The sequence below is a fragment of the Kickxella alabastrina genome, assembly GCF_025024165.1.
Source record: "Kickxella alabastrina strain RSA 675 chromosome Unknown BX661scaffold_44, whole genome shotgun sequence".
NCBI lineage: Eukaryota > Fungi > Kickxellomycota > Kickxellomycetes > Kickxellales > Kickxellaceae > Kickxella > Kickxella alabastrina.
In genome coordinates, this window is record NW_026251515.1 from 20,450 (window position 1) to 44,524 (window position 24,075).

Below are 24,075 nucleotides of genomic sequence, written 5' to 3' on the forward strand. Positions count from 1 at the left end.
GGCGATTTACTAGGTTTCGGTATGCACGAGTCGCAGGCCGCCCAGGATCCAGCGGCGGTCGAACCTGGATCCGAATACCTGGACGACGACGCAGACGAATGGGCTGAAACCCTGGGCGCCTTTGACGAGAACTTTGGAATTCTGCCTGGCTCTGAGACTCTGATTGTTCAGTCGTACTCTGACAGCTTGGGCCGACTGGAGGCACTACGGCCGACCCACATAGTCATGTACGACCCAGACCCCGCCTTTATCCGCGAAATTGAGCTGTACCAGGCCCATGGGGGCCCACTAAAGCAGGTATACTTTATGGTCTATGACAACAGCATTGAAGAGCAGCGGTACTTGAGCTCGATTCGTCGCGAGCGCGAGGCCTTTGAGAAAATGATCCGCGACAAGGCCACAATGGTCATCCCAATTGGCGCCAATGCAGTGCCCGGAATTTCGGCTTTGGTGGGCGGGGGGTCGCCGGGCAGCACGCTCCTCCGCGCCATTGCCAACCGCAGCCATCGCGACGCATCGACCTCCGAAGAAGACTCGGTGCGAAAACCAATAGTGGTCGTCGATGTGCGCGAGTTCCGCTCGCCGCTGCCCTCGTTTCTTCATGCGGCCGGCTTTGACGTTGTGCCGCGCACGATTGATATTGGCGACTACATTTTGCACGATAATCTCGTTGTTGAGCGCAAGTCACTGCCCGATCTCATTGGGTCTTTGCGCAGCGGCCGCCTGTACAACCAAGCCGAGGCTATGACCAACCACTATACCTATGCCGCTCTACTTATTGAGTTTGAAGTCAACACGTCTTTCTCGCTTCAGGCCATGGGCGGGCTCACGGCGGATATCCAGTTCGGTTCCATCAATAGTCAACTGACCATGCTTGTATTGGCATTCCCCCGCCTGCGCATTCTCTGGAGCTGCAGCCCGTACGAGACCGTCAATATTTTTGTTGAGTTGAAGAGAAACTCACAGGAGCCGGATATTGATCGTGCTGTGATGATGGGTCAGGACGATAGTGCGGTTGAGCGCGAGTCTATTTACTCGCAGTCCGCCATTACACTGCTGCAGTCTCTGCCTGGCGTTACCTTAAGGAACTACCAGGCTCTGGCGAAAAAGTACAAAAATATTAGGGAGATGTGTGCTGCCAAAAAGGAGGATTTAGACCAGCTTCTCGACAATGAATCAGCCAAACAACTTTACCAGTTTTTACACGCAAATGCGACAACACAATAGACATTGTCCATTTTTGTTTTTCTAATTTTTCGTTTATTGTTTTTTAAAGGGTGTAAAATATATAGATAGTCGATATGGTTAAAGCTCCTTGGGCTGCACCTTTTTGACCCTTTTGACATTTGCGGATGATCCGCGCAGTATTTGGATCAACAGCACCAAATGAGTCGCAAGCAGTGCCAGGGACGAGATGCTAGTGGACGGGTAAACGTTCCATGCGTACTCGACAACCACCCAAGCGACAAACTGCGCAACCAGCGGCAAGCAAGAGATATGCAGCAAGTACGGTAGCATATGGAAATACCAAGAGTAAAATTGATAATGCAGGGACCGCGCGCAAACCACGCCGACAAAGTTAGCAGTAAACATCACGGCGATAACCTCGTCCGCGCTCACGCTGCTGCCCCTGTCATTGCGGGCACCAGTGTGGCGCCGAAAACCGCTCTTAATCACCGCATAGGCGGTGCTCCCCGACATTTGCGGCCACACGGATAGTCCTAGTATTGCCAAAAATACAGCGTGGGCAAGAAGAAGTGTGGTTGACCAGCCAGTTGACAAAAATACGTCCTTGCTTATGAACCGCCAATTGACCGTCCACGTGTAGTCAAACTGCCGCCCAAAGTCAAACGCTCTGGCCATGTACTCCTTGGGATATACAGACAAAAATGGCGCGGCCAGCACAGCCTGGATAGCAACAATAACTGCCAACTGTGCCCCAACTGCTACCACCCCACCCCTCCGCCACCATATGTACGCCGCACCCGGAAGCATTAGTTGAACATTCATCTTCACTGAAATTCCCAGGCTCAAAAACACACCCGAGTACCACATCCATCTCCTTGAACCAGTCAAAGCCGCTATGCCCACGTAAGCAAACAGCATGGCAATAGTGTCGTTGAACAGGCGAAGCACAAATATCGAATGCAGTCTTTTGGACACAACCAGCAAGGGCAGCAGTATTGGGGGAATGCGCGTGTGCTTGTAAATCACCAGGACAACGGCCAGGGTGGCCAAGTATACACCCATGAATATGTACTGCGCCAGCCGCAGGTTAATCCCGCCGCTGGTAATCTGGAAGAGCAGCTGGTAGACCCAGACAAATCCCGCCGGATACACGAGTGGCCCAGTGTCGCCTTTGAGATTCAAATAGTTGCGCTCGCCATTAATTACGCCATCTACCTCCTGCATGTACGCCTTCCAGTCGATCTCTGTGTACTGAACCCGCTGGATGATCTGATAGTTTATTATGAATTCGAATGATAACAGAAGAACCGCGATGCCTGAGTAAAACCGGTGCGTGAATAGCACTTCTCTCAACAGTGACAATGTCATTTGTCAGATTGGTATATAATACTTTATACAAATAACAGATATTAATAAGACAATTGATATTACTATTTGTTAACGCACATGTAAAATCGAAATTTGGAAATATACTTGATTATATTCACATTGACTTATTTATGGTACTGTTGCTTTTCATCGATACGCCGCACAAATAGGGTAAATTATGCACAAAAGTTATCTTGGCCACAATTAACGCATTAGTTGGTAAGAACAAGTGCAAGCTGTATAATTTATTAACACCGCCAGACAAAACAACTTATGCTGATAGTTAATTAAACACAGGTCGGCACCATGATTAGCAAGATTTTGCAGCTCATATTCAATTTTATTTTATTAATGGCATGTAACATATTTCGCTAAATTTTTGATAGACTAAAATAATTTTTTTTATCATTTGGTGTCAATTGAATCAAAATAAAAAAGTGAGGCCAACTAGCACATTTTGTGCAGTTAATTACGCCCTGTGTGGGGGTCGAACCCACGACATTTCGGTTAAAAGCCGAACGCTCTAAACCAACTGAGCTAACAAGGCAATTGTTTCTGAGCTAGTCAGTTTTGTTTAAAAGAAAACAATAGTAGGGAGGTTGGTCGTACGCTTGGTCTTTTCGACAAACAACAAAAATATATTGGCACCTTTAAATCGCTTTTTGCTTTTCAAAAAGCCAAGCGTTAAATAAGAAACATACTATGGTGTTGTTATGATTTAAGTGGAGCACTAGTCGCCTAGTGTTAAAAGTATTTTTGGGTTTTGTTATAATTTTTATTATCAAGGGAATCAAAAGTAGAACTAGGGCCGGTCTTGTATTATATATGTATCTCGTTGCCTTTGTTGTGCACTTCGCCAGTTGTGCACTCCGTTGGCGAGAACTGATTCTTCTGCAAACAGCCCAGTATCTTGGCAAGTCAATGTTGTGGTTTTCATATATGTGCGCTTGTACATGTACATTGCAAAATAGGGAGCATATCTGGGTATCACTATTATGCCTCCCTAATTTACCGATGTATAGTCCAATTAATACCCTATCAATCGGCATGCAAATGGAAACTTGTTTCACAATGCTCAGCCTCGATATCCACTTTCATATCTTTGGGCTGCGCAACAGTGTTATTTCTTTATAATAATAATAATGTAAAAACGTGCAATGGCACCAAAATCTGTGTACATTTTCTGTTTTGGCGTACAATTTAGTGTCCATCAAATAGGATTATATGTGTAATAAAACTTATTCGTACTAACTAATTTTTATTTAAAATCCACTATAAGGGAGCTTTAAGAGCTCCGCTTATCTATTCGAAACTATCGCCCGTGAAAATAGAAATCGCGATTGTCACGTGACATTGCAATAATTGATGTCACAATGTGTATTCAAAATTAATAAACACCATTATTTATTTATTATTATTAATCTTGAGCGTTTTCTTAAGCCGTCGTAATATTCAAATAGTTTCAAATTTGACAACCAGCTACTATATATTTCTTATGTGCAATAGAGGGTGTGAATTCTGCTGACATTCAGCATGGTTAAATTACTAATGTACTATTGTACTGGGTACCAAGAAGATGACTTAAGCATATTGCCCAAACAGTTTCACAAAGACGAAATTAGTTGGAATACCAATGAATGGGTGTTAAATATAAACAATTGATATTTCTAATTTAATACATCAAATTAATTGAAATGTAAAAAAAGTGCAAACATGTTAAAAAATAGTAGAGAATCATACAGACTGGCATTTATTATAAATACAATCGTTATCGTCGCCAAAACTAAAACAATATTTTTTACTACAACCATACTGTCTAGAGCACTTATTACACATTATTACAGCTTTGTCCAACTAAAACCCCAAGCAACTTCCTTTTTATCTTTAACTGTGGCAAGAAAAACAATTTGCGTCAAGTTTACTAATGATAATAATGATCATAGTATCAGCAAATTTGAAAGTAATCTAAATGATAGTACAAAGTGAGAAGTTGTATTTGACCACATTAAGCAGAACAAAAATGCATTGACAGTAACGTGGCGTTAACTCTGAGTAACGGCAAGGCAATATCTAAAAATGAAATGCATTTGGATATTAAAGACTCGTTAAAGAAAAATGAGGCAAAATTAATTGGTACATATAATATCAAAAGAACAATTAGTGTTAATTACGATGGTAAAATATTAATATTTAGAGGACCGAAATTTTTAAAAGTAGAATCATTTGCGCTGGAAGCTATTTCTGATGTTAAAACATTTAAAGACCTTAAAATAAACAACTTTACAATTTATAATGATAGGGGTACTAAAAACAAAATATCCCAAAATCAATATAATATATTGGGAAATGGTTTGGTGATAATTATATAGCATATCTCAAGTTTGATCCAAACGTTGAAAATAATTAAATATCAGCCTGCATATTTTGCAAAAACATGTAACACGCAGTATAGCTTATTGTATAAACATTATTTTATACGTTTACTATGTGGCCTATAAAAATAACAATTAAAACAATATACATTACATAATATACTACAATCCACAAAACCATAAAAACATTAAAAATAACTTGTGCTGTTTTGTCTATACCCATCAAAACAATTTTTCCGGTAAACATGTCCACAACGGGATCACGAAACTCTGATGCGAGAGGACTTCCACTGGGATCTTTGGGACCCAGCCGCAGATCTCATGGCTGAGATGATCAACAGACTCCAGCTGTACCCAGGACCGACATATGACATATTAGAGGAACTCAAGAAGCGTGTGGACGCCCACTACCAGGAAAAGAAGCTGGGCTTGGGTATGAGGCGCGGCTGGCAGGAGCTGACAGAGGTTAGGTACACCATACTGGTCAAGAAACTCCAAGGGGATTGCACGAAATGAGCAATGGTGTTTGTAAACGAGATCATAGGTAGACAGAACGACTGGTGCAAGGGCAAGTGTAAGCTGTAGATTGAACAGGAGGTGAGGAGATATTTGACCCCTGAGAAACGCCAATTGTTGATGGAACTCTAATCTCAACAAACATCCCGAATACCAAATCCGTGACAAAACAATGACCATGGCCTGCCGAAGTAGCCGTGGGCAAACAGCAATGAGGACAGTAGATATGCACATCAGCTATCTGGCAACGATTGGTGCTCTAGCTGGGAGATCGAGTGCTTGGGTTTAATTTTACTAACATCCTGGCGGACAAACTTCCACCTCCAGGCAATTAGGCCCAGGTATGCAATGGAACCAGGATGATGGGCATGGTGGGGCAGTTTACACCTCATTTTTATAGCATTGGTTTTAATAGCTTGTTCCCATAGAAATTGGAAACATGGCAATTTGTTTGTAATCGAAATAGAGGTTGAACAAACCTGAATGTTTATAAAAATCACTTTTATATGCCAAAGCTGGAAATAAAGAAAATAAAGAAATGATATCTACCTGGATCTTACTCGCTGCCTTGCAGGGCCTGGGCCATGAACATCTTGGTAAGGGCCGGTCCGCGAGACTGGGTGACACCCTTAGTCAGAAGGTTAAGGTTGGCAGTGTTGAGCAGGGCATCAAGGCGAGAGGGCTCTGGCAGGGTCTTGAACATCCGGTCGAGCTCCTTCTCGGAAAGCTCGGGTTCGGGCTGCTCCCCGCGGGCCACGCGGGCAGCGTTGGAGGTGGCCTTGCGCTGCACAAACTGCTGCCTACGGTTGTTCTCCTTGGCCTCGCCGCGCTTCCAGTACATCCACTGGTTAGCATCGTGAATATGGTCATCAATGAGCTCGCTGATAGCTTCAAGCTGGCGCGAGAGCGAGCCTGAGCCGTTCAGGCTCTGGCTGAGGTCGAGGGCGTTTGTGCACATGGGGCGCGACAGGTAGGCGGTCGGGCGCGTGGGCAGCAGACCTGAAAGGTTGTTGTCAAGCGCGTCGGACGACTCTGTGTCGTCGCTAATTGCCGAACGGTCGGCCATCCGCTTGGCACGAAGCTTGGAGTTAAACGAAGACGGGCGCTGGAGGCTCTCGAGTAGCTCCTGCTCAGCATTGGTGGGCCATTGAAGCTCGCTCAGCAAAACTTTGGACAGCGCCGAGGTCTCGACTTGGATGGGCAGCTCCTCCAGGATATTGCCGTAGGTGAGGCCCTTGTCGGCCAGCTCCTTGGTGGTGAACTTGCCGTTCTTGGCCAGATCCTGGTAGACCTGAGACAGGCGGAAGGCGCGCAGTGACAGGTTTCCGGCTTGCTCAGACTTGGAAGTATCATGAATAAGCACAACCGACGAGTTGTTGGGCGAGATCTGGTAGCTAGCCTGCACGTCCAAAAGCGGCTGCTGCATGAAATCGCCCAAGCGGGTCGACTGGTACCAGCCGACAGAGCTGCTGTCGACGTTGACTTCGCGCAGGCACTGAATCATCTCAATCTGGTAGTTGGTCATGTCCTCCTCGGAGCCTGGCTGCGTGGGCACAGCGAATGCATTAGTGACCTCCAGGACGCCATCAACCTCCAGACCTAGGAGCTGGCCGTTGACCGAAGTCGGGTAGCTCTCGCGCGCGTGCTTGACAATCTTCAGGATGGCCAGAGGGTCGACCTTGACCAATGTCAGGGTCGACACCTTCTCAACATCCAGAACCGAGCGCAGCTGCTTGGGAATTGCGCTAGCGTCGAACGCTGAAAGCTCACTCTGCTCATTGAGTAGTGCCGTCATGGGCTTTGACTGCTTGGTTGTTCCTGCCATTATAATTTATGGTTTCTTTTGGTGTGTAAATGTGAATGATTATCCGCGTCCTTCCTGAAATTCGATGCTGAAATTTATAGATTAAGCACACTTTTGTTCGACTGAATGTGAACGTTCGATTAGGAGTAAAAATGCGTGAAATCAAAAACTATGCCAATGGCGAAATCAAGTGTGAAAGAGAGCAAGAAAAAAAGAAAAGAAATTCGAAGGAGCAAATCGGATTGAAAATTTCGTGCCTTTTTCCTGCACCCAACTTTTCTTTGGGTTCTTTTTCGCTTTTATTACCACCTTTGACTGCAGTGACCATTAATCTGGCGTGGAAAAAAATCTGCCTCCACCCATCCATTCATTCATTCATCATTTTCAAATTAAATTAAATTAAATCACTGTGAAGCCAAGCCAAGCGGTAGTAAAAGGGTTGTCATTTTGGAGGTTTTGCAGAAAACCTGTGACTCGATTTTAAGGTGTTCGTATTTAATTTTACTAACACCCTGGCGGACACTTCTACAACCAGGCAATTAGACTCAGGTGTGGATAACTCCCAACCTCATCACCCCTAGAATATTTTTTGTTATAGGGGCATGTAGCCAGGTCTGCAGTAGAACCTATGACGGGCAAGGTGGCCCAGTAGACATTGTCTTATTCATCAACTTTAGTTTTTGGGAGTTTTACTTGCTTTATATCTCGCTCAATGTATTATTTAATATGATGGCTCGATTTTGAGAATACTCAATCAATATGCTGCTAATAGCTGTATCAAAATTGATTTTCAGTTTTCAACACTATTTCGTAAAAAAAAAGCTTGTGTAATTTGCGATAATTATCTATTCGCTTGTAACTGGCAATATGAGGAAATGTAGAGAATTTTTTGATGATATACGAAGAAAAATGAAAATTACGCGTGGTGTTAATATAATAATAATATAATAGAAAATTTTGACACTGTAGAATCAAATTGGTCATTATATTACTTGCCTTCCATCAATAGAAGGTTTTGCAAAGGTGCCAGTGAGCATTGTCGGCGTGTTGAGTCTTGGTCGCTGGATATGCAAATTGCCGCGCAAGGCAATGGGTATGCCGTCCTGGTTGCTATAGGCTCTTAGTGGGTTGCGTAGGGTGTCGTCTTCCTCAAATGTACTTTTGTCGCAGTGGTCGTCTCGATGATAGTCCAGGTTGGTGCTATCGACAGTGTCAAAATTGAGCTGGGTCCCCTGGTAGGTTGTATTGTTTACCTTTGTATAAGGGGTGGTCATGCCAAATTGCCCCGAGCTGACATTGTATTCCTTCTTATGGCCATCCTTGGTCAGCTTTTTCAGCCAGGCAGTTTCATACTCGCACCGATAGAACAAGCACATAAAAATGGGATGTCCGATGATAAGCCAAATCATAATATTTGCTGCAAGCACATCAATAAATGTCTTTTCAACACGGCGTGAAAGGATGAGTGGATATTTGGGGAACACCATATTTGTAACGGTTGACTCAACAAGCGCAATCATGGCAACGGCGAAAATAGCCAGCGACTCACGGAACTCATTAAAACTCGACTGTATATTGCGTAGACGGAAAATCAGCACCGCGACACACGACCAAAGAACCCATTGAATTGAAATGGCGACAATGCGGAATCCCTGGGTTACGTTGCACGCCTCCATTACGTCAATTTGCTGTACTGTGAGCTCGGTTTTTATGAGCTGAATAACTAGGCAGTATATGACATTTACCAACACCACAACAGTGAGGTAAATAAAAACTGTAAGCCCGCGGAAGGGTTTGCCCTGATTGAACACTCGGTCGAGAGCAAAAAAGCGGACAATGTGCATTGATGCGTATACATAACAGAACAAGACTCGGAACCAAATGATCCACAATTTGCAATGGGCAAATGGGCCTTTTATGCGGACGTGTCCGTTGGAAACAACGTCTCCAAGAAACCAAAGAAACCCAGATACGTGTATGCACGTGGTCCAGGACAAGTTTTTTGCACGAATTGGCCGATACTTTTTGTTAAACCACGCGTAGATCACCATTATTGTTGTCAAGCCGAATAGCCCGCTGCAAACAACTATTACGACCATGTCTGTGCTGCCGACAGGGGTAACATTGATACCATACATGTTGCTTAGCATCTACAAATTAATAAAGCGCATAAGGTTAAAAAGTAACACAATTTCAGTATCGCACGTGGCTGACAATTAGCAAAGACATATTGTAAATGTGGCCTGTGCACTAGTACTTTTTACGTGATTAAGTTGGCTAAAATGCACGCTGCATAGAACAGGTTTGGTAGTACCTACGTTTGCTCGTGTGTCTGGATCCAGACTTTGCTGGGGCAAGAAACCAGTCATTATTGCCGGCGTAGTCTGTCAGACAATGTAATGTTGAATATATGTTTGTGTGGTGTCGCGAAAGTAAAATATGAATAGCCCAAGCACGCGTATTGAACGTAGCAAATAATATAATAATATAAAACAATGTTTTTTTTAAAAAATTACAGTACAATATCAAAAAAACAATGAAAAATATTTCAGTGCGCACACAAAAAGAAGAGGGCACTCAGTATACAGACCGTCTGCTGGTGAGTATGCTATCATGTAGCCGCAATTCATCCATATAGGAACAAACAATTCCCTTTTATAAACCCACAGGTTTATCCCTTGTCAATGCACCAAAAACCAGAAGCCATGCAAATCGTGACAAACCGCAGACGCAAATTGAAAGAGGTGTAAAAAACAATTGGGCAGACACGATGGAATTAATGGCATGCATGTGCTTCGGATGCAAATCGCGCACATTGTCCCCTTGTCGATTATTCTGATCTTTGTCGATTTTTGGAATACTTGTTGAAAAATCAATATTCTTCTCACAAAGACACTTTGAGCTATTGAGATTTTCCGAGTAAATGTACATTATTCACATAGCCCATGTATGCTTTCCAATGTTTTGTAATGTCTAAATAATAATTATAACACGCCTATGACGTGAGGTTTTCTTTCCAGTTTTATTTACAAGTGTGTATTTTAAACATACGTCATTGTTGAACTTTCACTTGCCATGTTGGATGTGCTGAAAATTTACTATTTTGCATGCAGCGCTTACTGATCAAGCAAACTGGTATTTTTGTGGTGAAAACGGGTGCACTATTCTTTAAAAACATTGTATTTTTAGTTGACCAGCAGGTGCATAACAGGAATTTCGCGTGTGACCACCGCAATGCTTAATTGCCTTCCTTTAAACTGGGTGAGATTTGCTTGGTGGCGTCATGAAAGGACACTGGCTACTTTTATAGCAATTAGTAGTTGAAAACTTTCTGTCTACAAGGCAAATATAAAAATATTCATATGCAATCGGATACGCTTGACATTCCTTCCCCACGAGAACAAGGCCAATAAAGAGATTCGCTGGTATTTTAATGGAGCGAATGACACTGTACATCCAGTCGATCTTGTTTGTTTGATTTATGAGTGTTTGTGTGCATTTGCGCAAGCAAGTACTTTCAAATTAGAACACACCTATAACAGTATTTTGTACACTCTTTGCTTGCCTTGATTGATGTGTTTGCTTGTTTTCAGTTGTAATCGAACAACGTATTGTTGCTGGAAAGGAAGGCGTCAATACTATTGCCAAGACGAGCGCAGAAGATAGTATAAAAATCCGAAAACAAAAACGAAAAGGTTGGATTGGATAAAAGTCTGCGTTTTCGTTTTTTATTTGGAAAATCGCTGGCTTTGCCGTGGTTGCATGAAGCAGAGCAAAGTAGAGCAGAGATTCTCAAAGTTTAGCGGCAATAACAAAAGGTCACTTTATCCATAAATGAATGCATGAGCGCGTGATTGAACCCCACAAGCAGATACTGACTTGCAGCGATGATCTGGCTGCGGCTCACTGTGCACCACGCTGTCACGCTATTATTGACACCCGATCTGCATATCTCAAGTCTGTATACTGATAAACCTTTATTTTTTGTTTCTGAAATACAAACCAACAATATGAGCTCAACTAGCGACGATGATATCTGGGATCTCGACCAGGACGACATATCCAGCGAGCGAGCAATCGCTGCCCAATCCCTGAGAAAACTTGAAAACGAGTTCAACAACGCCGGCTACAAGTACGGTGTGGATGCCAGCAAAACTGATCATATGCAGGAGGGCTTTGACCAAGGGCTAGAGCTCGGCATGCAGCGCGGACGAGCACTGGGTGCCCTTCTGGGTGCACTGGTCTCTCAGCGCGAGCTGTGCAAAAAGCTTGAGCTGCCCGCAGAAAATGTTGACAAGCTGGTGATGCGAATACGCGCAATGAACCACAAAGGTGCCATCAAGGAGGCATATTCACAGACTGTCGATATTGCCAAGGGGGCCAGCGAGCCCACAGAAAAGTATCTTATCCTGGCCAAAGAGGCCGAGGAGGCAATTCAGCGACTAGATGCGGTGATTTCAAGCAATAAGTGATCAATTGACTAAAAAACATATTTGTATTAAAAAATGGAATCAATTCTAGCACATTTTTACTTTGCGCATGAAGTGGAGGCGATAGGTGCTGGGGCAGGCACTGGCACCGAAGGAGCAACTGTGGGCACCGAAGGCACCTGTGTGTTTGTAACAGAGATCGGCAGCACAGTGATGGGATAGGCTGGCACGAGAGCTCCCAGGGAAGATGTCACAGGAGAAATAACAGAGGGAATAGTCACAGTTATGGGAGCAGCTGTGGGAGTGGGCGTGGCATTGGGCTTGCTTGTCGGCAAAGTGAACTTGGGGTTGGGCCTGGGGTTGGGTCTGGGCCTAGGCTTGACTGCCGAGGAAATGGGCACGGGAGCCGGCGCGGGCACAGGCACTGACGGTGCTGGGACCGCGGGCGGCTGACCGTTGTTGTACCCTGGGACCTTGGCAGTGGCAGTGGGGGCGGCGGTGGCGGCGGGCGCTGTGGCAGTGGCGGTAGGGAAAGCTGGGACAATAATTGACTTGCCGCTGCCGGGCTGGGCGCTGCAGCCTTCAATGGTGGTGTTGATTCCGACATCCGGGCATGCGGAGACAGTCAACTTAACATTTCCAAGCAGGTTGGGCAACAGGGCGCGCTTCTGGGCACCATTCTCAACGGGGGCAGCGACAACCAGTGTTGCGGCAACGAGAGAGATAGCGACAAATCTGTAGATTCCGACCATTGTGTGAAGCAACAGGTAATTAAAGGGTGTTGATTGGGAGGAAAGGATTGGGAGGAAAAGATGGAATGGCTGGGAGTAGAGTGAAGCGCGAATGCGAATGCGAGTTGCTAGGCGGCGAGAGTGGAAGTGGACTTGGAAGCAGGTAAGCTTGTAATATGTGAATGAATGTCGAAAGCTAAAAATTGTAAGCCGGCCCGTCTGCTTTTAAGTCTACCGAAAAGAATCAAAGATGCGCCCCGCATCTTTGAGTACACCCGGCGGGAATGAATATTACAACAACGCTTTTGCACTTAATTTGAAAATACAAATATTGTATTGTATTGTGTTGTTATTTGTGATCTTGGAATCTTGCATGCACACTTGGTCTGTTTGGCAACATTTCCGGCCATTTTATTCAACGTTGCAAGTCGTTTAATGCAAAAACGCTTTGCATTTTAAAGGTTAACAGGGGCTTTTCCCGATCATGAAGAGAACGTTGGGAATGACGAAAAACTCCCAGTTACTATAATTTTGCAAAATATGCCGCGTCCAGGTTCAAATGTTACTGCTTAAAAATATAATCGTATTCTCCTGTAAACATAGTTTATTGGCTCGGGGCAGCCAGGATTCTTCGAATCTGGCTTTAATAATATAATGAAGAAAATAGAGACTACAAACATTTAAAAAATCAAATATCCTGCAAATCGAAATCTTTCCCATCCAGATTACATAGCAGCCTATCGTTGTAGACTTGGGATCAGCCGACTCGAACGGTATCTTTTTGCGCAAAAAAATTGGGGAGACCACTTGCCTGTAAGTAAGGCTTTAAGGATAATTCGGAAGGTCAGCACTGCGGCCATATCGCGATTCCACTTCCATTTACCTGATGAAACTTTTTTGCCACCCTTAATCGGCGATGACAAAAATACTGGGAAACAGCTGCAGCACAAAAAATAGTTGCTTGGTCAGAGAGTAATCTACTGCTAAATTCTTATGAATATTTCACATGTTTGTACTGCCTTTTTTCTACCTCTGGCGAAAAGTGTTAACGCACTGTTAACTTACCTTTTAACGAAATCTAAAGGTAAGTGCATAAACATAATTTCAAATTTTTCTCAATGGTTAGGGATTTATTATAGCGTAGTGTCCTCAAGCAATTATATTTTAATTTTAGAACTATATTACTGAAATTTACATGTTTGAAGGTGTGTATCCAATGTGTATCGATTATATTTAGTTACCAATTAAAATTATTGCAAAAAATGATGAACTTTGGCAGTAAATTTGTAAGATCTCACATTCCACGCTGCCCGAACAATGCCAGATGGTCATCCCGAAATATTTACTGGCGCGACCGCGCTAAACTGCTGCGCAAAATAGTGACCGACTGGAGTAGGATTATCAGGTGTGACAACGATTTCAGGCACCGGGTCATTAACATCAGCCGAAAAAGTAAACTGTGCCATGGTGACGGGAATAGACTTGGCCAATGGCCAATCCGAGGAGTTTACGGGAGTTTCTAGCGTCTGAGAAAACTGCGTACATTGGGTTGTCGGCAAATTCATTGAATTTATTGGCGCGGGTGCATGCGGGTTGCTTGTGCTGAAAGGGAGAATGGCAATTTGTGTGGCCAAATATTTTGTAACCTCAAGCGCTTTCAAGTTCGGGGCTGATGAGAACTGCTGAGAGGCAGGTTGCTCTCCTGTTGTTGGCAAAGATTTAAATTCTAACGTCAGAAACCGTGGAGGAGATATTGGCAATGGGGTTGGCAGCAACGAAATTGGAAATTTAGACTGAGACTGCGACTGTGTTTGCATCTGAGGTGTCAACAGAGGCAACGATGATTTCTGCGTTGACGACAAAATTGTTTGTGAGGGTGGTAGTGTTGCAGTTGCAGTTGCAGTTGCCGAAAAAATCGATAGTAAAGGTGGCAGCATTGCAGTTGACGATAGAATTGGCGGTGGAGGTGGTGGCGTTGTAGTCGATGACAAAACCAGAAGTGGGGGTGGCGGGATTGAAATTGACTGCTGTGGTTGTGTTGATGGTTTTAGTTCCTGAGTTGGTGTGATGTAAATTGAAGTGCTTGGCAACACATTCTTGTACTCTGCCAAATGCAACTTGATGCTGGATTGAGATATCGATGCAGTGCTGGGATTTGATGCAGACGCTGGATTATTCACTAGAGGCTGTGCTGGGGGTACATAATTTGGGCATCCCGGGTTACTGGACTGTGATGCAGGCTTGGTGCCCGCACTGCCTTTTCTCGAAAAACTCAGATCAAGCTGAGGGCAAATAGCAATCTCCAAATCAACCTTGCCCAGCAGGCTTCCCAACAGAGAGCCTTGTCCAGGCATTGCTAAAACGCAAGTAGCAATGGTGATAATAGTTGTAAGGCGCATGATAGTTGCTCGATAATAAAGATAATAAAATTGATGCAAAGACTAAAGTGATATTCGCAAGTTAAACAGTTTAGAAAATTATTTGCCGTATTTGAAATCATGTCAACACGCGGATCTTTATATAAACTTTTGAAGACAAAGTGAGGTTGCTAACAACATCCTACCACCCCCACGATATACTTTGATGTGATTGTCAAACGTTGGCCTGCAATGTATGTTTACGTGTAAACATAATTATTTTTTATATAAGCAGTAGACTGATTTAAAAAGTCAACGTTTTCACTATAAAAACTCCTGGTGGCCAACTGTCAACCCATACATTATGTGTATTAATTAAAAAGCCTGTGTCTGTAGAGGCGTCCAGCAACATTAGGAATAGAATAAAGACATTACTACTACCAATTGTTATTTTTACACTTGCTATTCGTATCGATGCCACCACTTCGTAGATCCGCGCGTATTAACTCTACATCAGCGATGGGGTCACCAAAACCAAAGCCACCCTCCGCAAATGTAAACAATATTCTGATTGGCCAGACATGAAAATATACACAAAATCATCATCTAAAACCCCGAAAACTGCGCGTTTTAATAATACTACTACAATGGCATATTTTATATTTTGTAGAAAAGGCAATATTGGCTAATGAAAGCCGAACCAGAGACTCGAATTGTCAAGGGCGTTGATGTAAAATTCAGCATAGATAATTTGCGTCAAATGCCAAACTCTATCTCGGAGTGGGACGGCGTGAGGAACTTTGAGGCGCGTAACATTATGCGAGACCAGATGAAGATTGGCGACAAAATACTTTTTTACCACTCCAATTGCAAGGCTCCGGGAGTTGCCGGTGTAGCAACTATTTTTCGCGAGGGATATCCTGATTACACAGCATTTGACCCAAATCACCCCTATTTTGACACCAAGTCTAATAAAGAGGAGCCCAAGTGGTATATGGTATGTTTATTTTAATACACTACCTAAAAACAGTAATATTTTGTTTTCGCGGTTAACTAATACTACTAAATCGTATGCTATAGGTTGACGTTCAGTTTGAGTGCAAGTTTAGCCAAGTTTTGACTCTAAATAGTCTTAAACAGGCCGATGAGCTTAAGGAGATGGTTTTGATAAAACGAGGGCGTCTGTCAGTGCAACCGGTGCGTAAGAGCGAGTACGATTTTATTTTATCAAATGCTGAAATTGAAGGCTAATACAATAATATATTGTCAAGTTCAAACAAAGCCTGCCAAAACAATAGTGCAGTGGCACTCGCAGTATTTTTATAACCAAGCCAGGTGTCAAAAACCGCTTTACAAACTACAAGCAGCAAACATAATAAATCAAGATTGGATGGTCTCAAAGATAACCCATTTAGAAATCAGAGCAGTAGCTTGGTAATAATTACTAGTCAGTTTGGCCGAGTGGTTAAGGCGACAGACTCGAAATCTGTTGGGCGTTGCCCGCACAGGTTCAAATCCTGTAGCTGACGTTAACTTTTGCACACATCGCCATTGTTGTCATCGATGCCCTGCATTGCATACTTTTCTATTTCCTCAACCCAATTGAGACTTATATGACTGTATCAAACCACGTCTCTAACTATTTAATATACCAAAAACGATGCGTACAGACAGGCATCCACTATTTTTCCTTGTCTTTTTTTACTTAATCAGACCTGTGTATTATCATAGTCGACCATACAGCCACACAATATGTAAGCTCACAAAACAATTTAAACGTCGAGAGCGAGCACTAGACATGGCCCGAGATAGATACCAAAGCAGGCAGACATCATTTATTCTCAGGGCGCTTGCTAACATCAACCAACTGGTCTGACTGATACGCACACGAAGTCAATAAAAATTAAACAAAATAGCATGCCTGTGCTTAAAATAAGCGCGGGGGAAAGAGGAACAGTAAATGGATTGAATACAATCGATACAAAATGAACCACAAAAAGACAGAACCAAAACCAAAACCAAAACCAAAAAAGGAATCTGGAGTATAGCACAAAAATTGAGAGATGTGAGAATTAAAACAAAAAGGAATGAGTAAACAGAATGCCAGTCACAATGGGTGGAGAAACATCCAAAAACTATGGAATTTGATGTTTCAGACAAATTGCGCCAAAATACGCCGCAGCCACAAAGTCTTGTTCGAGTCGCGGGTATTTAAAAACAATAGAATTATTGTGATAACGTGAATCGGGATATTATTAATGGTTTGGTCAAAACAATAACGAATGTGGAGAAAGGCTATACTATCTGTTTGAAGAAGATAAAAACGAGTGTAAAGAAAGACTATACTATCTGTTTGAAGAAGATAAAAACGAGTGTAAAGAAAGACTATACTATCTGTTTGAAGAAGATAAAAACGAGTGTAAAGAAAGACTATACTATCTGTTTGAAGAAGATAAAAACGAGTGTAAAGAAAGACTATACTATCTGTTTGAAGAAGATAAAAACGAGTGTAAAGAAAGACTATACTATCTGTTTGAAGAAGATAAAAACGAGTGTAAAGAAAGACTATACTATCTGTTTGAAAAAGATAAAAACGAGCAATACCGCCCATATTGCTCACAACAATATATGTGGTGCCCAACACACATTTCAAGCCACTATCTTCCCTTTTCAAGAATCAAGATCGCCATCATGGCCACTATACACATTTCTGTTATTGTTGGCTGACATCAAGGAACACCATGATGTTTACAGCGCTGCCCCCTTTTTCAGTTAAGCAAGTAATTTTTAAGACTTGAATATATCGATTTAGACCCACATTTTTATAGAGCACGACAATATACAACAAAAAGACTAAAAAATTTCAAAAGCATTAACCAAACTAATATTGATGTATAGTGTGGCAAGGTAGCTTGATCAGAAAGTCAGTTAGTAGCTCGTAAAAACAGCCAATTAGTTGATAATAGGGTTCAGTGGTCTAGCGGTATGATTCTCGCTTAGGGTGCGAGAGGTCCCGGGTTCAAGTCCCGGCTGAGCCCATTACTTTTTTGCAAAACGGCTTACTTTTATAAAAATAAAAGTAAGTATTTGTTTGGCAAAAGATATGCCTTCTACCAGAATCGAACTGGTGACCTTCTGCTTACTAGGCAGACGCTCTGCCATCTGAGCCAAGAAGGCTTATTAAGCCAACTAATCTGATTGGTTCTGATCGTTAGTCTTTTGGCACACCAAAACTCTTGAGCATATCTAGCTGCTGCGTTGAGTGTAAAAGGCAAAAGTTCAACCGGATGCAAGGTGAAAACGCGTGCGGTATACCCAAGTGACCTGCGCTGGAAACGTCAATACTTCCATTTGATTTTACACATTGCACTTTCCCAAACACAAATGACGACTTGTCTGCAAGTGCAAATGACTGCCGCCATATGACGCAATCAATAATGCTTCGACAGTTCTGGTAACAAAAATACGTTATATCTGCCCAACATCCTGCATATACTGGCGATCATATTTACAGACCCCGTCGATTGTTCGGTCTGTATGGTGTGGGTTCGCTTTGTCAAAAGCAGATACTAATCACTTAGAATGACAACCAGCAAATATGGAACATTAACAATCACATATGCTGTGTATCCGATTTTTTTGTTTGCATCACTCAAACATATTTTTATTTTTTGTTTTTGAATTATGTAGTGCTACTCGGCGCGCAATTGCGAGCGTACATCCCGGGGGTTCCCTTTTCGGGTTTAGGCTAATTAATTATATTGTTTGCCCTGGCTTGCGTTACATCAGGCCACACAATTATTTTTCCGCCTGGAAGAAGGAGTGAATGGGTATTGGCTCTACATCACATTTCTTATTTCGTATTAGTGGTATTTATTATTTGGTTGCTCTCCCAGAACGATAGCGGCGGCAATCTTTTCTGGGCACTCTTTTCAAAATGTTACTCCTATGCTTTAAGCTGCATGTTATTTTTCCCGATCGTGCAAGCACATGTGCTTTATATAGGCAGTCTTACGAATATCCATTGCTATAGAAAGGAGTGACAAGCCTTCTTTGTATGCTTCAAATGTACAGATCGCCGGAGAGGGCAATTACAAGTGGATAATACACTAGATTTTTTACAAAGTCGATACATCGGTATTTGTTAGTGGAGCTGTAGGCTGCCCAGTACCTACAACCTAGAATTTTCTAAACTTTATTCTCTCGACTTTCTGTTAGCTGTATCAACCTTTTTGCGAGTTGCAACCGTTTTTGGCCAATAGTAGAATAAATAGTCTCCGTTGAGATAACGATCGCTGCTATTTTCATTTTTTACTGTGTGGAACAGTGATCAATTTTTTTGGGCGCTTTTTTCTGGCACCCAATATTTATTTCTCTCGGGATATCTGGGTGTCGCTTACTGTCTTTGCCCGTTTTTGACTTACCCCCTCCCACACTCGCCATTTTAGAGATGTGAGGGGATCTTTTTTCAAGTTAGAGCTTGCTTATTTTAGAAACAACAGGCGAATGTCTGAATCACGCTATTAATCAGTTTGACCGACAATATTATTATCGTTTGTGCACTTCATTTTCTCTTTTTCTTTCTCTCTCATCTTTGTATCTTATACTGCCACTTTTACAATTTGGATTTCTGACGATATTCGCTTATTTTTATTTGTTATATACTTTACATACCACTTATCTTTTATCCTACATCAGCTACTCTTGCTAACTATTTGACAATCACTAGCCTGCACAGCAGTAAACAGTACACGGTTCCATCATCATTAAACACAGCGCTAACCAGTTTGATGTTCGAGCTCAAAGCAGCACCCAGAAATGCTGTGGGCATATTCAACAGCCAGGAGGAACGGATAGCAACGCTTGAAAAAATATTTAAAATGCATGTGCACCCTGTCGGCAAAATTGACACGCTCGTAATTGGTCTGAGCAGCGCGATTTTTGGGGTTACCTTTATCTTTATGGTTATTGCCTGGTCTAAGTACAAATACCGTCCCATCCGCGCTAAGAATTTACCATTGACAACGTGTATGTTTTTCTCCGGCATAATGTGGTTCGTCGGGGACATTCCAATGAACGGCCATGTTCTTCTCGAAGGGCCTTGGCGCCTGTGCAAGTTTTGGAACGTTTGGGTACGAGTGCTTTTCTGCTTCATCTACACGATGGTGCTGTTTAGTCGGTGCTATGCTCTTGATCGCGTGTTCAACCAGAACAAACCAACCAGTGGCTGGGCATACTATGCACCTAGCGTCCTGCTGTTTGCGTTTATCATTATTTACTCGATAGTAACTCAGGCAATGCCTGACAAGCTGACGATTGGATATCGGGAGGATTACGAGTTATGCACAACGACCGATGGATACGTGATTGTCACGCTCACCATGCTGTGGGCCAACTGGCTTATCATCATTGCCATGATGTACCGTCTGCGCAACATTCAGTCGACATTCAACGAGTTTTACGAGTTTTTGTGCATCAGTTTCTTTGGAATCGCGGCCATGGTCAAGACCAATGTTGTACACTACACACACAAAAAGTATCCTTATGTCATTGGATATCGCGTGGCTGAGACTATAGGCGATGTCATCATTATCAACGGCATTATTCTGCTCATCATTGGTTACCCGGTAGTCATGAGCATCATCCGGCCCAGGGAGTATGAGCGCGAGTGGCTGCTGAGACTCAGAACCGATGGTCTGCAGGACATGTACGAAGCTAACCTCAATCTGCGTGCTGAAGGCCCCCTCCATTATTCGCGAATGTCCGCCTCGATCCCTAACCAAATGGAAAAAGCCATGTCAGAAGATAATATCAACGATGATTCATTATTTGGCATCCATGGTTTTGGTCATCCCATTGATAATGGCGATTCAGCAGGAGTAAACTCAGGGTATTTACCAACTGAAGGCATGTCAGCTACTACTTCACGCACTCCTCGAAACCGCAACATGCGTGAATTTGACAATTCTTCAGTCAACTCGGCGGATACAATTGACGAAGCAGCAAAGGCCAGGCGCATTCTATAGGCGAAATGTTTTATAATTATATCAATCATAATAAAATAGCGAAAACCTTTGAAATTGACAATGTCATTTACAACTTTAATTATAAAATTTTTATTTATAATAAAGGTTTCCAATTTATTAGTCATTAAGTATAATATGAGTTTAACGCCGATTTTATCCAATAACTATACATACAAAATTGTATTTTAACCGACAAAAGCTCTTTTAAATTTCATGCAGGAACGCAATCCACAATTACCTTTTTTATTACACTCGCTCGCCCACAAAATTTAATGCATTATATATCAGTGGGTGCTTGTGCAGTTTCAGTACCGAGGGAAAAATCAGAATGTGCGACCTTCTGAGTACCATTTTACCCAATTTAACGCACAACAAACAAAAAATATGCAGCCATATCCTGTATTCCATGCTCTTGTTATTTACTTGGCTTTAAAATGGCTAGTGATGTGCAATTAAAAACAAATTGTTATCCGCACAGGCCATAGGACTACAGGTATATGTGTATATTGAAAGGAAATGTCAGCGGGAATGTTGGTGTGGTGCACAATTGAGAAAAAACAGAGTGTTGATAACACTGCTTCATTTCACAGTCAAATTTGTTCTTTTGTTGCTCGCCGGTTGCGCGCTGAAAAAATGTTGATTTCACAATGGGATAAGAATTACCAAACACCAACACTGCTGATTTTAGCAGCTTTGGTGCCGCCATTTATTTTTGGGTGTACAAAATGGCTTGAATTATAAACAATGCACACAACATCCCCAACCAAATGCCGTATCATTCTTATCGGCGAGTATGCGGGGTACTACAAATACAAAAATAGGCGAGCGAACGACCAGCCATGTTTATAAAGAAACTGACATTTGAAAACAAGCGTTTACCATGCTGTATTGAGCATTCGATACAGACAAAAAACATCCGATCGTTAGATGGATGGGTATATAACGTTGCATACAAAACAAAGCAATTATTGGTTTTACAACAGGCAAAGATAATACTAAAAATACAATCAACTAGAAAACATTGTGCCTAATACTAATAAGCACTCAATCCAAAAATAGCAAAAAGTAACCGACACCTGCAGGATTCGAACCTGCGCATCCAGAAGATAATGCCTTAGCAGGGCACCGCCTTAACCACTCGGCCAAAGTGTCTAGTAATTTTAAGCGCTTTTAGATAAACTATTAAACACTTCCTAATAATTGTTAAAAATAAACATTATTTAAAATATATAAAATTGATTGACCTAAAGAGAAGTTGTGACTCTGGATTTTGCAATTGTTTTTGCCGCATGTCCATTTTGATACTTGTATATATTGAACAAATAAGATTATTCCTGCACTGGTGCAAACGTGCGCAGCGAGTTGTCTAAAGAAGCAGCAATAATCTCAGCTGAGTTTTCGCCAACCCAGGCAATGGTCTTGACACAGTCACCTCCAGACAAGACGGCCATGGTATGCCATCCCTTGACCTTGAACACGTGTATTTTGTCAGCAGCGAGAGCAAGGTATTTTCCAGAGTTGTCAAAGCGGGCATCAGCAAACACAATGGATTCGGGGCATTCACCCTCGCCCTCTTGCGCGAGGTCTGAGAGAGTCCACGAATGAGCCTTCTTCTGCTTGCGCAGATCCCAGACAGCAACTCCGTGGGAGTTCGTTGTGGCAAAGTAGTAGCCATTTTCGCTAAAGTGCAGACCAGTAACCGATTTGAAATCCTCGGCGCTTGCAACGTCCAGGACCGCTAGCACCTGCTTCTGTTTAATGTCAACAATTTTAGCGTAGCCGTCAGCAGTACCAACTCCCATGAACATCCCATCAGGGTGGAATGCGACCTGCGAAATTGGAGAGTCGATTGTTCCGTTGATGATAGTCTGGCCACCCATCGAGTGGATAGCCCACGAGCCATCAGCTGCCGCGCTGACAAAGTACTGGCCGCACGGATGGATCGAGAGCCCTACAATCTCGGCGGAATGCGCCTTAATAATGTGGGTCTTTGTCCATCCCATCGAGCGGACAGTAACACCCTCGTCGGTGTTGTTAGGCTTTGGTGCCCAAATTCGAATGGTCTTGTCAGACGACGCAGTGATAATGGGCTTGTCGAGGCCGCCACCGTTAACCCAAAGTGCAGCTGTAACCTTCTTTGTGTGTCCCTTGAGGGTAGCCAGCGTCTGGTCAGCCTCACGCGAGTAAACCTCTGCGTGGTTGTCCATGCCGCCTGTCAGTGCAAGCACACCGGCGTTGTCCAGGCAAAGTGTCAGGATGCCAGGCTTTGTTGACGTATGCAGAGACTCCACAAGTGCAGTCTGGGTCGCAGTCTTCCAAGCCTCAGGAGAAGCTAGACCCGCAGGCGTCTCGCGCTTCATGCGCGACTTGGACAGAATCTTGGCCGTCTCGGCAGCTTTTGCATAGTATGCATCCTCTGTGTCCAGATCCAGATCCTCATTCGCAGTGGCAGCCACAGATCTGGTCTCAACATTGACCTCATCAACATCAAAATCAACATCCATAGCCTTGGACGTGTCAGCTGCTGCGAAAACACCGGTAGAGTTCGCCTCAACTGTGCCGGCCTGGGCTTGAAGCGTCGCTAGCGCCTGCCGGGCCTCGTCGCGCTCCTTCACCAGCCGCGCGACCACCCTACACGCAGCATCGTTTTGATACAGCGCCTGAGACAGCTCCTGGCGCACCTGCTGGTACTGCTGCTTGAGGGTGAATGTTTCCAAAACGAGCGCATCCCATTCGTTCTGGAATGTCGACAGAAGCGCCGGAATCGAAGTTAGCGTCGGAGGCCGTGGTCTGACTGCTGGTGGATCTGCGTGCACATCAACTATGTCCTCGTCTGAAAGGCCATGGTCGGACTGCGGTTCCCTGCCATTATCATTCAAATACTTTTGGAGCAGCCGCTTTTCGTATACGCGTCCTGTTTTGGAAGAAATAACAGGCTCCTGGGGCGTCTCACCGGATACTACAATTGATAAGAGTTGGTAAAATAGCGAGCGATTAGAGAGCTTGTGAATTATTTTTCTTAAATTTTGCTGCCCTCATTGACATGAATCGCGATTGAATCGCTATGGACACGACGTCGCTTTCATTTTTTACAAGCTACCGTTGGCGGGTCGTGTTTATCATGTAGTCACTATACTTACTCGAACAGCAAAAGCTCATCGTGATAGCAGCAGAATAAAATTGGGCACAAATAAAAGCAAATTGCAAATGTGGAAAGAATGAAGAAAGAATTAAAAAAGCGCGTAGGCCTTGCACGCGCAAAAGTGTGCGTATTTTCTGTGTC

At 43.2% G+C, this 24,075-nt stretch overlaps 2 protein-coding genes and 5 non-coding genes across 7 annotated transcripts; 3 read left to right on the plus strand and 4 right to left on the minus strand.

The window, feature by feature from the left end:
- Positions 1-3,028: 3,028 nt before the first annotated feature.
- On the minus strand, positions 3,029-3,103 carry BX661DRAFT_t148. The gene has a single exon. It is a non-coding gene; the product is annotated as a tRNA-Lys (tRNA).
- A 2,098-nt stretch (positions 3,104-5,201) lies between these two features.
- Positions 5,202-5,513, plus strand: BX661DRAFT_227093 (uncharacterized protein; the record flags this gene model as incomplete). The annotated part of the gene is made up of 2 exons (XM_051538986.1): positions 5,202-5,411; positions 5,496-5,513. 2 exons carry the CDS (start codon positions 5,202-5,204, stop codon positions 5,511-5,513), a joined length of 228 nt encoding a protein of 75 aa, XP_051388608.1.
- Positions 5,514-16,213: 10,700 nt separating this feature from the next.
- Positions 16,214-16,295, plus strand: BX661DRAFT_t144. Its single transcript has one exon. It is a non-coding gene; the product is annotated as a tRNA-Ser (tRNA).
- Positions 16,296-17,732: 1,437 nt separating this feature from the next.
- On the plus strand, positions 17,733-17,804 carry BX661DRAFT_t145. Its single transcript has one exon. It is a non-coding gene; the product is annotated as a tRNA-Pro (tRNA).
- A 66-nt stretch (positions 17,805-17,870) lies between these two features.
- Positions 17,871-17,943, minus strand: BX661DRAFT_t147. Its single transcript has one exon. It is a non-coding gene; the product is annotated as a tRNA-Thr (tRNA).
- A 3,919-nt stretch (positions 17,944-21,862) lies between these two features.
- BX661DRAFT_t146 lies at positions 21,863-21,944 on the minus strand. Its single transcript has one exon. It is a non-coding gene; the product is annotated as a tRNA-Ser (tRNA).
- Positions 21,945-22,085: 141 nt separating this feature from the next.
- Positions 22,086-24,041, minus strand: BX661DRAFT_210897 (WD40-repeat-containing domain protein). The gene is made up of 2 exons (XM_051538723.1): positions 23,933-24,041; positions 22,086-23,751 (listed from the first exon to the last, which is right to left on the minus strand). Exons 1-2 carry the CDS (start codon positions 23,949-23,951, stop codon positions 22,121-22,123), a joined length of 1,650 nt encoding a protein of 549 aa, XP_051388609.1. The 5' UTR covers positions 23,952-24,041; the 3' UTR covers positions 22,086-22,120.
- Positions 24,042-24,075: the final 34 nt, after the last annotated feature.